The sequence below is a fragment of the Aplidium turbinatum genome, chromosome 2, assembly GCF_918807975.1.
Source record: "Aplidium turbinatum chromosome 2, kaAplTurb1.1, whole genome shotgun sequence".
Lineage (NCBI taxonomy): Eukaryota > Metazoa > Chordata > Ascidiacea > Aplousobranchia > Polyclinidae > Aplidium > Aplidium turbinatum.
Window position 1 is genome coordinate 11,424,534 of NC_137473.1, and position 14,161 is coordinate 11,438,694.

General features: G+C 37.7%; 1 protein-coding gene across 1 annotated transcript; it reads left to right on the forward strand.

Annotated features, from left to right (window-relative positions):
* Positions 1-8,233: 8,233 nt before the first annotated feature.
* On the forward strand, positions 8,234-10,799 carry LOC145765367 (putative U3 small nucleolar RNA-associated protein 11). The gene is made up of 2 exons (XM_082577176.1): positions 8,234-8,562; positions 10,057-10,799. Exons 1-2 carry the CDS (start codon positions 8,341-8,343, stop codon positions 10,507-10,509), a joined length of 675 nt encoding a protein of 224 aa, XP_082433302.1. The 5' UTR covers positions 8,234-8,340; the 3' UTR covers positions 10,510-10,799.
* The last annotated feature ends 3,362 nt before the right edge of the window (positions 10,800-14,161 follow it).

A 14,161-nucleotide genomic window follows, 5' to 3' on the forward strand; every position in this document is an offset into this window, starting at 1 on the left:
TCATTCTCTAAAAATGTATAAACAAGTATTCTTAGCTCGCAAGTGTTGTGCGGTTGTGCGTGTCATCATCATCATCATCATTATCAGCCATTGTTGTTCCACTGCAGGATGAAGGCCTTCCCCATATCTTTATATGTAGGCCTAATATTAGTGTAGTATTTCTCTCGTTTTTGTCCCTTTTTATTTTATTGAACTATTTAATCAGTTTCTTTGGGGAAACTCTGCAATCTCAAGCAATGATCCTCGCATTATTTTATCAGTCAATTCAATTCAATTTTATTTTTTGCTGCTGCCGCAAACATGTACAGAACGGCAAAGTAAACATACAAATTTGACACCAACAAAAGGGAAAGATGGCAAAACCCTAAAGTTTAAAATATACATTGATAAAACAGCGTTACCACTATCTTAAAATTGCACAGCCACCAAACCTAGAAGCGAGATAGAAAAAACAATAGTGAAATAGTCCTACAATTACAATTAACATTTGCAAGTGCAAGAGCGATTAAACTTTATAACACAAAGAAAACTTTCAGAACGTGACAAGTTTCCTGAACTTTTGCTTTGTGAGTCTTCAAAAGCATCAAAAAAAAAAAAAATTGATGCTATAAAAGATTCAGCAAGGCAAAATTACAGGAAACCGGCTGTGTGACCGCACGGTGATGAACTGTTTTATTTTGGTCAGCAACGCACGAGTACAAAATAATTGACACGACGAGAAGAACACAATAAACATATAGCCAGGTCAGAGACTTTAAAGAACCGGCTTGCGACGCCCCGCGAAAGCGGGGAGCGGCGTGATTATGGGGTGACGATGCACCCGGAAGGGAAGTCCACCAGCTTAGGTCGCGGGGGCCAGGCTGAGGAGTCTAGGTACCTGTGGAAGGAAACTGTGGATCGAAATTTTTGTGCGACTCGTCCGCAAAATTTAGAATGGCGGAACGGGTCAGGGAGACGGGCTTATCTTTCCGTAAACGCAAAAAGGTCAGCTCACGACGGGCCGGGCAGCCCGTCGTGTGGGGGCGACAGGTACCGGCAGAAGTTTTAAAGCCGGGCAGCGCCCACGTCTCTATCACGTGACCGCAACACAGGTACGTTTGACTCCTATACCCGGTCTGCCTTTAGGCAGAGCGGATAAACTTTGGGATCTCCCACGAGGAAGAGAAGCTTAGCTATAAGGACAATTTAAATACTCGTGGGAGACGAAAATTATATAAAAATCTAGAGCAAAGGCTCAGTTAATTGGTGTAAAAAAAAAAGATGGTAAGTGGGAATATATTGTATGCTTTACCTACCGGAAAAGTGTTGACGTTGAACCAACGAGCACGGATGTGCACTGGCCAGACGTTGGAGCAGGTTTGCCCAGCTGGGTCGGGGGGACTAGCGATCGAAGCGTAGATATGACTAGGCTACGTTACCAGGAGAAATATAGAATAGTGGGATGAAACTTTAGAGGTTGCATCGAGTTGATCGGGAAATCATGTTTATCGATGTATTAAAAGCAACGCGAGGTTGATCCGAGCGGGCAAGAGCAGCATATCAGAAGTTAGTGTGTGATAATCTAACTTAAAATATTGAAAGATGAGAATACAGATCCAGTGTTGTTAATGATATCACGTAATTGATAGATGATATGAGTTCATTCACGATATGCAATATATACTTAATTCATATATTACTATATTCAGATAGTAATAACTATATTTTGATTTAATTCGCTCTGCTTTGCTTTTTTTGCTTAGCATTGAGCACTTTTTGTAGTATTAATAGTTTTCATGGATTTTATATTGCTATAGGTCCTATATATATTTTTTATTGATGATGATTGTATTCTACATTGAGCTGCAGCTTGCTGATGAAACGACAAATGTTTACAGATAAATTGATAATGAAACAATGGATTTAACATACTATGACGTCACACAATTGCTGGCAGGTTTTGAGGTTTGCTTTCTCGCGCGCTCGGATGCTTACTGCAGAGCTTCTGTTGTTGGGGAATTGAGCTTCTGATCGCTGGAATCGTCTTTTCTATGACGTAGCCCCTCCACGAGTGAGCCCGGCGTTCCAAGCTTTCCAGACACGGAGGGAACCTTCGATTGAGAGGGAGGCCACTTTTCTAGCCACCTCTGCTACTCCACGAGCAGGAACACCCAAGGCCGTCAGAGCCCGAGAGCTCAACGGAGCATAGCTCCCGAGGGAGCCTACGACGAACGGAAGTGACAGGACGTCCCTGCAAGGGCGCTTCCTGTCTTCCTTTATGTTTACACATAACTCGCCGTACTTGCCGTGTTTCCTGTCGGCGGCTTTTCGAAGGGAATCCGCGCCGTAGTCGAACGGGCAAGTGACGTCACATACAACCGTGACACCGTCAGGGCGTTGCAGGACAATGTCAGGGCGCAGATCAGCATCGCCCGCTTCCACGTGTTGTGGAACCGTACTATCTATGGAAAGCAAGGGCAGCAGTGGCCGAGTGGTTAGCGCGTTGGGCTCGCAGTCGAGAGCCTGCATGTTCGACTCCAGCCACCCGCACTTGCTGTTGTTTCTCTGGGCAAGAAACTTTACGATAATTGCCTCTACCCAGTGATCGATTTCGAGTAATGGGTATGTCGTCTTTCCGCTTATGGATGGGTTGGGGTCACCAGCTTAGCCCTTTGCTAAGCGCCACACGGTCTACGAAACAACTGTGATGGAAGTCGCTTCGGCGACGCGACCGTGTAACTGTATAACAATAACTGTGTAGCCTACTTATTACCGTATTCACTGTTTACTGCGTCCAGTAGTTTATTCCACGTTACTGTACATCCAAAGGTTGAGGGTTGTATCTCCAATATATAATCATTACTTTGATACAAGATCCGAAATAAATCGATTATGCATTTAAACATATATCCAGTGCTTGACTGTAATAAGCAACCGTTAAGCCAGGGTTGTCAGACAGCTTTTGAGAAAAAGAGCCAAACAATGTCGAAAAAAGGGTCAAACTGGGTAAAAAAGAGCCAAATTGTTCAATAATGTTAATAACGTTGCTAATAAAACATAATAACGTTAACAACGTCAATAACGTTACAACATTGCAACAACACAACCTACATTCTAGTACCAATCTTTAGCATTGGCATATATATTGTCAGCTAAACATTGTCTAAAAAATCGTAATAACACTTTTCAGTCTTAATTTCCGAAAGACATTTAAGATTTATTTAAATAGCTAGTTTGATAGTATGTGCCAACTGCTTCCAAAAAGAGCCAAATATTGAAAACAAAGGGCCAAGGGGCCAAACAATTTTTTTGGGGGCCAACTACCTCTAAAAAGGGCCAAATTTCACAAATTTGGCCCCAAAAGGGCCAATCTGGCAAGCCTGCGTTAAGCAGACGTCAAAAACGAACTAACTTTCTTTTTCAAGTTTCAGAAATAAAAAATGGCTTCTTACAAGAGAGGAACGCATCTCTCATAACGAAGAAACAAACACTGCGCTCTCACTAAATCTAACGTCACATTCCAGAACTGTGGAAGAGAGGACCAATCACGTGCTACTACGAGCTTGTCTCCCCAGTGATGCACAAAACACATTATTATTTGGGTTCCATGGAGGGGAGTACCGCGACAGGTAGTACCAAATTTAAGTCATAAGTAGAGTAGACAACCGGAAACAGACATTGCCTTCGGCTGCAGCGTGGGTCAGGTGTACGTCGGAAGGCGTACACCGATGCATAGCGCTCAAGTCCGCTTTCTCACAATGCAGGATAAAGATAATAAAACAAAGCAAAACAAAGGGTTGCCATTCGGCAGGTACATGCTTCACGATCTCCCACAATACTGAATTGTGCCGTTCCGTGACAACAGGCATCACGGTAGGGCAGTGGTTCAAGTAAAAAAAAAGCAAAGATACGATTAAATATAAAAAAAAATACATAGGCTACACAGCTCAACTACATTTTTTTTCTCAGTTTTACAAAAAAACAAAAACGTGCATACTGTACAATTTCATTAAGTTATTAACACTAGCAACAAATGCGATTTAAACTTTTCCAAATTCAAGACGTCGAAAGCTTCTCAAGGTTTTAAATTATGAAGTCTCAAAACAATTAACAAAGTGAAACTGTGATGTCATAAAGGAATGACTCAGAGAGGCAAAAAGTTACATAAAACTGGCTCAGTGTGACCATTAGGGTTGCCAGATTGGGCGCTTTTACGCCCAATTGGGCTACTTTTGATTTCTCCAGGCGCCAAAAATTCGAGTTGGGCGCGCTTTTTTGGTTGGCGCCCAATTGGGCTACTTTTTTTAAAAATATAATATAACTTTTATTTAAAAATTGTATCATGTTCAAGATTTTTACCTAATTCGTAGTCATCTCATTGAGGAGCAGCGTTTTTGGAGGCCTCGGTCAGGCAGGGTTACCAATTTGGTATAAAGATGCCAATTTTCAAAAATGTGCATGTTTATGCTTTAATATCTGGCAACCCTGGCAACTTAAGTGATCTAAGTTTTTATGAAAATGCAGTGGACATCAGTTCAAAATTCAAAGAAAATGAAGGGGTGTACCAGCAAACATCTATAGGATTGGCCCATGATACTAGAGAAGGATCCACAGAGGATACAAACTGATATGAATGAATCAACAAGTGAATAAAAAAATAACAGTTAACCTCTCAAGTACATGTAGCTCCACACAGAGTGAAAATTAATAACAGTGTAAATTTCACTCTGTGTGGAGCTACATGTACTTGAGAGGTTAACTGTTATTTTTTTATTCACTTGTTGACATCAGTTCAGTTTGTTTTTATTTCTGACCATCGCAACGAAAAACAATAATATACAGTGTCAGTATGTCAAACATAGCAGAGGTCTAGAAAAAGGTAGAAGCGACAAAACACGGCCGCTATAAGTACATGATGCCGAAGCAGGACAGTCAGTTAAGGCATGGTCGCAACACCTTAATAAAGTTTTTACAAATGTACAAAGGAGAAAAAAAAGCCATTAAATTTTTTTTTAACGATTTATGCATATGTGAGTAAAAAAAAACTAAACAAGACAAAAAGATAGTTTCTACGTTGATCAACCTTGGTGGATTATCAAAACTGTTGATGGTCTTGAGGGGAACACTCATGATGCGTTAGCTCATCACGAAAAGCAATTGAACCATTTTTTGTGTTTAGGTAGGCTACCAGTGGGCTACTTGCTTGTAGTTATTTTAACAGACAGTTGAGTGAATGGATGGTTGCCAATCTGTCTGAAAGATGTGAAAAACTGGAAAAACACTTATAATTTGGGACTGATGATTAAGCGCTCTGGAAGAATTTTGTATAATAGCCTATTCGTTTGCTTGGGCTCCATTTTAAAACCTCCAAAAAAATTGGGCTACTTTTTGCATAAGCTTGGGCTCTTTTTTATATTAACCTCTGGCAACCCTAGTGACCATATGAATTCAGAAAAACAAAATACGGTAGGCTAGTAAAAAATGAGATATATAAGCGAAATAAAAAAAACATATAATATAGGTGATATTTTTTTAAAAATGATGTTGGATTAATCAAATTCAATTCAAAATTTCAAAAGCTTAATGAAAATCACAAATAAAACGAGTTTTAACAATTTTAATCGATTTGCAATGCCACCAAAAGGTAAGCCTTAAGCATTTTCGGGCAGTGTAATACGGTACGTTAAAGTGCCTACCGAGGCTAGCAGTCTGAGACTCAGAGTTGCCAACCTTGCGGTTGGCAGTCACTCAAATATTACGCAACTCAGACTCTGAGTCAACCTTTTTATTAGTGTAGTGACAATTTAATGACAAAAATTTAGTATAATTTAAAGTTCTATTTTAATAATGATCAGTCCAGATCAGTTTACTTTTTATAAGAGTTAATTTCCATTTGTAAGCCCACTTCTTGTCTCTTTCAGCTTGTTTTTTCAGCAAATTTCTAACGTTTCTTCGAATCGTATTTTCTTTAACAATTATTATCAATCCATTTTAAAAAAATTTTCTTCGCAGTGACCACAAACAAATTCTTTTATCAAAAGTTTCTAACTTGAAAGCCTTGATTTTTCATTAGTCTATTTTTTGAAATTGGACCTGGAGAGCTCAAATTCAGCTGCCGGATTTTTGTTTGTGTTTATTGTTTGGCAATGGTGCCACTACTGCTAGTGTTTTTGGATTGCATCTAGTGTTCTGGTGGTTTTTTCGCTATCTAGTGTTTTTTAGCGATTTAGCGCTATGTTGGTGTGCATCACTTTGGACAGTGTTCAAAGTAGCTCTACCTATTGTTGCTGCATGTGTTTGTAGTGCTTTCCTGGCATCAGCACTACTCGACTACTTACTACAGAATGGCGAGGCATTGTGTTTTGCTCATCATACCGGTGTAGCCTCCATACTAGCTATCATGACGTTTTCCTAAAACAAATTGACAACGATAGCTGATAGGCACGTGTTTCACCCATGAGGCTGGGTTCATCAGTGTCACACCATTAATTCATGCCACATACCACTTAGTTCTCAACTGCTGCTTTTGTCAGTCAATTGAATTCTTACATTTGTGGAAGTAAGGACGGCGTGTACGACTGTACGTGGTGTGAAAGTTACAGTAACTCCTGGACCATTAACTCCTGGTGCTATGAAAAGAACGGTTGGGCACAGTTACTACAAGCTGCTATGATATCAGGTTTCGTGGCCATGTGTAACTATATTTATTGATGCATATAATATACCTTAAAATTATATCTTTTCATGCACGTCTTAAACCATTATGGTTTTGCCACCTTTTCCCTTGTTGGTTTTATTATTGTATTTCTTCACAATTTATCATTTCATCTGCATTCTGACAAAGAAAAATAAATTGAATTGATGTACTGTAAGTGGTATCATATACCAGCACGTCAGTGAAAACGTTGAACATTTTAAAAAAATGCCTGAATAGTAAATAGTTGTTCATGTGGTGCCACAGGTATAATATGTCTGATATGTCTGAAGCTCGCAGGACTAATTGTGGGAATCTTCAGGTTAAAAAACCTCTTTGGAAGCATAACTCTCTGTGTTTTGCATACTTGCAAAGGCTTTGGACTGCTTATGCAGGCCTGGTCACCAAGTTTGACAGCGTGAAGTTTCTACATGTTGCCAATGATTTAATTTATTTGCAAACTACAGCTAAATGGATAACTACTATTAAAGTGCTTTCCTTGACTTGAAACAGTCGGACACAGTCTGACACTTAAACCCAAGTGAGCTACCGTACCATTTGAAAGTGTATCATTTGTATTGCATGTCCGCCCTGTTAGCTGAGTGGTTAGGCGCCCGGCTCAAGATCATGCTGTGCTGGTTCGACACTCGAGGTGTGCTGTGCACTTGCCGCTTGAGCAACGCATTTCAGGACTGCTCTCCATTCAGCGTCACTTAGTGAATGCAATAATTCCCCGGCAACAACACTTCAACAATCGGAAACTTCATTTTGTCAATCTCGGTAACTGGCAAAGAGCCTCTACAAGTATGCGAAACTACCAGGAATAACCAATCAAGCCTTTGTCAGTCCGAGGGTAAAGATTCAAAACCAACCAACCTTGTAAGCTAATTATTCTGTGTTAAGAGTAAATGTAGAATTCCTGCCTCTAATGTCATTGTGGATCAAACTTTGTTAGCCTATTCTACTTCTTGATCTGTATATTTTTGTTTTCATATTTTGTCACCGTAAAGTTAATTTTTATATAAACTTAATTTCTGTCGAAATTTCTACAAGTGTCCATCTGGCCGGAATTTCTCATATATATACTGTATAATATTATTGCATTACTGGTAAAGGGTTATTGTGTGGCAATAACTCTATTACTTACAATATATACCTATAAACTCCATTAAATTTTCAGAAGAATGCTTTCTTGTACTTTTGCCACCAAGCACATTGTTGTTTGGAAACCTCAATGTTGTTCATGCAAGCTGCACCAATATGGTTACAGAATCAAAAACAATACAAAAAACATTTGCTTTACTAGTGATTGTTGATATGCTGATATGGCAGAAATAACTTCTGTTCACTGCCTATGCTTTAATGATAATCTGCTTTGTATGCATAGTTTTCTCCGGTAATACATTTAACCTAAAGTTAAGTTGGACACATTTTTCATGCAACTATTATCTATTGTATAGGCAAACTATTGGTACTGGTATTTTTAAAAGTACTACATTCACTACAATTAGCGATGAAATTGTTCAAAGTTTACTTTATAGTTTCTCTCTGTTTAGGTTGTCTATCCTTTTGTAAATACTGGTTTAACTTATAAAGCTATTGTTTGGCTAAAAATTCAAGACAAAGCTTCCTGATAAGTGATAAGTGTTGAAAGTTTAAGCAAAACAATGTCTTTCAAAAAAGCACAGAAAGCAAGACAGAAACCACATCGTGAAAGAGGTCAAGTGACTGAAAGGCAAAACCTTGGTATACTTGAAAAGAAAAAAGATTACAAGCTACGTGCAAAGAATTATCAAAATCATCAAAGGATTTTGAAGTCTCTTCGCAAAAAGGCTCAAGCTCGCAATCCAGACGAATTTTATTTTAAAATGGTTAACAAAAAACTTGAGGTTGGTCTACTTTATGTATAGCATGGTATCTTTATTTAATATAAAAAGCTACTGTTGCCACAAAATACACATTTAAGCAGATAGTTTTGTTTTGGGGTTTGCAATATCTTATTTACAGAGCTCTTCCTTTGTCTTAAACTTGTTACCATTGTCTTTGAGTGTTGCTGATGTTATTTTTCATGTACAATCATGTTGTGTGAAGAGAACAGTCATGTCTTAATTTCAGAAAAACAGCTTTTATTTACTAAGATGTAGGGTAGGTAGTCTGAGTGTTTTTTGACTTTATTAGCTTCATTAATGTGAATTGTTAACACTTTATTGGCACATTTTTGGGTCAGCACGGTTGACTTGTTTCTGTGGTATGCTGGCGTTTGCACAACAATCTGACCTTTTAGTGTAATTAAGAATTGATTTTGCTATAATAAAGCATCTTCAGCTAGCACTTGTGAAAAACTAAAAAATAAGTAAAACGAACAAATAAAGCAAACTTCCATATTAACACGCATAAAAATTATCTTTTCAATGGATGATTACAAAATTTCAAACCAAAAGCTGTAAGACTAATTCTTAACCTTATCTTCTCCCATAATTTTAAACAATGTATATACTGGTACAAAAGTCAAGAACATCCATCAAATTATAAATTTTAACAAGACTAGTACAAAGAAAAAAAGCAATTTTGTTTCAGTTCGTTACAATAAGTTTACATTGATATAACGTCTAAAGGAAGAAGGAACATGTTTTCAACTTCGAAATTCAACGCTGTATTACTCCACCAGAAGCTTAATAATGTCTTTGATGAACTCTAAGTTCTGTTTTTTTACAGATTACTTCAAATGTTATCAACAGGCTCTTTATCTTGATCATTAATTGATCATACTGTCTGGTTTGATTTGTCGTTTTTGTGTGGTAAATATGGACAAAGTTTTGTCCGCAATAAAGAATTGTAATAATAATAATGTATCATTTGTGTTCTATTTGCTTTGCTTGTGTGTTAAAAACACTGATGTGTGAGTAAAAAATAAAGACCCAAAAAGCAGAAACGGAACTCATGTTTAGCAAACGTTTTTCAAATTATTCTGTTTTCATATCTTCACTGCTACAAACTGAATTATAGATTTGTGTTTTTTTATTAAGTGGAATGAAATGTCTGCAGTAAACTAATAGTGCACTGTAATGATAAGTATAACATAAAAGTATAATGTTTTTAACCTTGAGTACTTCATTTGCAACTGCTTACAATCTTTCTAGCAAAAACTGCCTAAAGTTTCACTATCAACATCTCGCTGCATTTCATTTGTCGAATATACAGTACGGTATATATTATATGTTTACTGTATGTATGATGTGTGTAGAGTGGAGTAACATGATAATTAGTAAAATGCATTATTATTTTAATTCAATTTAAGAAAATCATTGATATGATTGAAAAAATAATTTATAAAAAAATATGTCATGTATTAATAGAGATTACAAAACATGTGACTTTTGCAGGACGGAGTACATTGGATTGACAATCCTCATCCAGAAGATGTGATGACTGAGGAACAAAAGCAGATAATGGAAACACAAGACATGAATTATGTCCAATGGAAATTACAGATCGAAAAGAAAAAAGTTGAAAAATTACATGCCAACTTAAAATTGAGTGAACCATGCCCGATGAAAAACAAACACACATTTTTTGTCGACAAAGAAGAAAAAAGGAAAACCATAGAGACACCACCTTCGAACAAGAGAGTTCAGCTGCATAATAACGAGAGAACTGAATTAAGAATGGAACTCAAAGGCAGACGTCGTCGTTTGAAAGAGCTTCGGAGTGTGGCAGACAAGATGGAAGTCCTTAAGAAAGTTAAAGACGATGACAAGAAGTTAAGAGAACTAGTTGCGGAAGAAGAGAAAAATAAAGCAGCTATTTACAAATGGAAACCTATGAGAAAAAAATAAAAATAAATTCTATTTACTGATTAAGGTTACCTATATGTGTTGTGTATGGCTTCAAGCAAATTGCATGGGTCCCACTCGGAATAAAATCATAACAAATCATAAAATTTATCATTTTTTGAAAAAACCATAAAATAGTCATAAAATTTTACCTCAGTCATAAAAAATTATAAAAATTGCAGCTCATTTGATTGTTCGTCTGACACATTTGATGGTTGAACACATTTGATCGAAAACGTTTGCAATTTTTAGTTATTTTTCCTGTGTATCATGATAAACGCCATGTTGTTGCTTGGTTTCGTTTGCTTATGGTATATTAGTTAATAATCAAAATTGCTTGAAATCCCTCCCTTAAGTCGCTGGTATCTTGTCAGTAGTGTGGATTGCTTCCAAACTTTTTTAGCGAATGTAACTTCAGTTGAGCAATATAATATGGCCGGAGCAAAAGCATAAAATAAGCAAAAAGATCATAAAAAAAGCCAATTTTTCTCATAAAATCATAACAAAAATTAAGATTCGTGGATTGGGACACCTGAAATTGAATCACTCACCTATTATCAAAGTAACCTTTACAGCCTGTTTCACCCTTTTGCGGGATCGTCAGAAGGTCATTATTCGGTAGAATTCGTCTTATTATACCGTCAACATATAAAGCCTAGCAAAGTAGCGTTGACAGCCCTGGGGGACTTTTCAGCCTAAACCCGAGATATGTTTGAGCCCAAAACCATTCCATGGGGCTCGGAAAGTTAGTGTGAATTTTGCTATAATGCATTTGTTTAGCACTGTCTTGTTTTGGGGCCTGGAAATGTCATGGGTACTGTGCCGAATGTAGATTCTCAACGGGCCTGAAGCCCGTTACTACTGCAGATTCAACATAATATATATTTTTAAACAAGCACAAAAAGCTTCATTTTAAAGTTTTAAACGTTTTTGACACTCTCCATAGTCCAGTAGTCCATACTCCATAGGTCCATAGCCCTCACCAACAATTTATCTGATAAAAAAGGTTGAGATATCATATGTGTCCTTCAAAAAGTAAGAAAATAATGCAACATTCATTGCTCATCCAAGTAGTTAACTAGGGTCAAACGGGACACTTTTTCAGTTTTTTGAATGCCACATAAAACCTATGATGAAATTAAAAAAAAAAATTACCACAGAGCATTACACCTTTCAGCAATGAAATAAGACATTTTTCAAAAAAATTAAAAACATAAAAAAATGTTCTAAGCTGGGGTAGGTGTGGCCCATTTGACCCCACACAACTTCTATACGTCAAAATGGGTTACAAGGAAAGAACTTTATTTTTGCCATTCTATCACAGGCCTGTTGGGTGGCATGTATTTTGTTAAGTGATGCTCAACAATTTTAGCCATAAAGGCCTTCTTCGCCCTTTTCATATAAAGGTAGAACACATAATTTGCACTGCTTTTTTTTGCAACTAAAACTGAACGATATGAATAAAGAAACATTTTACAAATGTTCAATTTTAAACTGGCACTCATAAACAGAGTAGAAGGGGCCAAGTCAAACAGCAAGGTCTGTAGTTGACAATTGAAATAAGATACTATACAATTATGCTATATATATTATATATACAAAACAAACGGGACAGGTTGGAAACATCAAACAATTAGTCTAATATTGTGATTACTTCATTTTGTATTTTCATACAGATTACAAGAATTGTCATTTACAATACAGTCAGACTTTCCAGTATTTTTCAACTTTGGGCACACTACATTGGCCACGACTGCCACAAGTAGCTGGGGGTTGGATGATGGAGACAACATCATCTAATGGATAATCAGGTAGATCCTGATGTTCAGGCCACTTCCAGACTCTGGACTGCTTCTTATCATGCAACTAACTTCAACACAAGTCTTTTTAACCTTTGTAACTAGCCCTGAGAAATAAGATCCTTTATAGATGACAACAACAAATGTAACACCTTCTTTCAATTGTTTAACTTTGGTTGTCGACACCGCTTCTTCCTCACCTGAACTGCTGTCATTACTACTGGATGATGCAGTAACAAATGAATCGCTGTAGGTTAACTTGTTTTTGCCATATCTGGAATTCCAGCCGCAAGCTGTTTCTTTTTAACTGAAATTGTCATGTTACTCTTATTCTGTTTCAACTTCTTCTCTTTACGAAGTCTTTCTTCTTCTATTAGTCTTTTCATCACATCTTCTTCTGTCAATACTTCTCCTGCATGTGCCTGGACTTGTGTTCTTTTCCTTTTTTTCTGTTCCATGGCTGCTACAGTTGTTCGTGATGGGGTTGGGTTTATTACTCCAACAATTGCATTCCGCAGCAACAACTTCCTCGGTGAGTCTGCGGATGTGCTGGGCTTTGCTAGTGTCGAAACGTGGCCAAAGTCTTGACAGCAACCTAGGGAAGACTGCTTTGTCAACAGCATCCAGTCGTGACTCTGTAAACCAGGCATTAAGAATCTTCTTCCACATAACTTTCACAGCTTTGAGTACTCCGACATCCAGAGGCTGAAGTACATGGGATGAATTTGGTGGGAGACACAGGATAAAGACACCATTGTCCATGGCACTCTTGACAGTGTTGTATGTTAGATGGCTGTCATGCCCATCAAAAGTCAAAAGAACTGGCTTTTCAATATCATTGACATATTTTACAAAAATGTTAAGAAACCAACTTTCAAAATTAATATCCATCATCCACCCAGACTCTGAGCGGCTGTAACATGCACCTTTTGGGCCTCCGACAGTCCAGCTCTCATAGAGGTGTTTTGCCTTGTACACCGTCAAAGGAGGAAGATGCTTTCCAGACACCCAGAGGCAGAGATGCAAAAGAGCACTGTTTACATAGTCTTGCCTGCAGTAGTAGACCTCAAGTAGGCGTTCTTGCTTTGTTTGGAGACAAAGAGTGCCTCATTACTTCTATCAGTGCTAAGTCCAGTCTCATCCAAGTTGAAGATGCGATGAGGCTGCTCTTCAAGTTTGTTTTGTTCTAGAGTTTTCTCATAAATGTCAAAAAGGAATTCACAACATGCTTGGTCAAACCTTTAGCGCGTGCTTTAGTTAAGATTTCAGGCTTACGTTGTTTTAATACACCTGTATATCGCTTTTCAAAGAGCAACATCCAATCTCTACCAGGTCTTCCATCCTTAAATGGATGCTTCCTGCCAATAGAACTGATCTAAGATGCCACCATGTTCTTTACATCATCTCTACTCGGGGGGGTAACTGCACTTGGAGATGTACTGTAAAGCATTCACGATCAGTAGTTCTTCGTCAAACGTTAAGACAGCTCTACCACCAGAACCTACTTTTGTTGGGGCACTTGAAACCTAACGGCGAAGAGTTTCTTTGTGAACATTGTGCATTTTTGCAATACTTCGTAACGAACCTTTGCCATCTTTCACCAACTGTGCCAATTCAGTTAGAAGATCATCATTGTATGCAGTTTTAGTTTTGCGTGTTCTCTTTCTAGGCATGTCTAGAGCTAATCATGCAACCAACAGGTATGTCTAATAGGAATAATAGGCCTGTCTACCTAAAAAATAACAAGAATTAAAAAAGTTATACAAGTGAGCTAAAACTTATCAAAAAGCCAATGTGGCCCATTTGACATGCCTTTCTACGGCTTGATCGTGGCAGGGTTGTTTAAATGTTAAGGG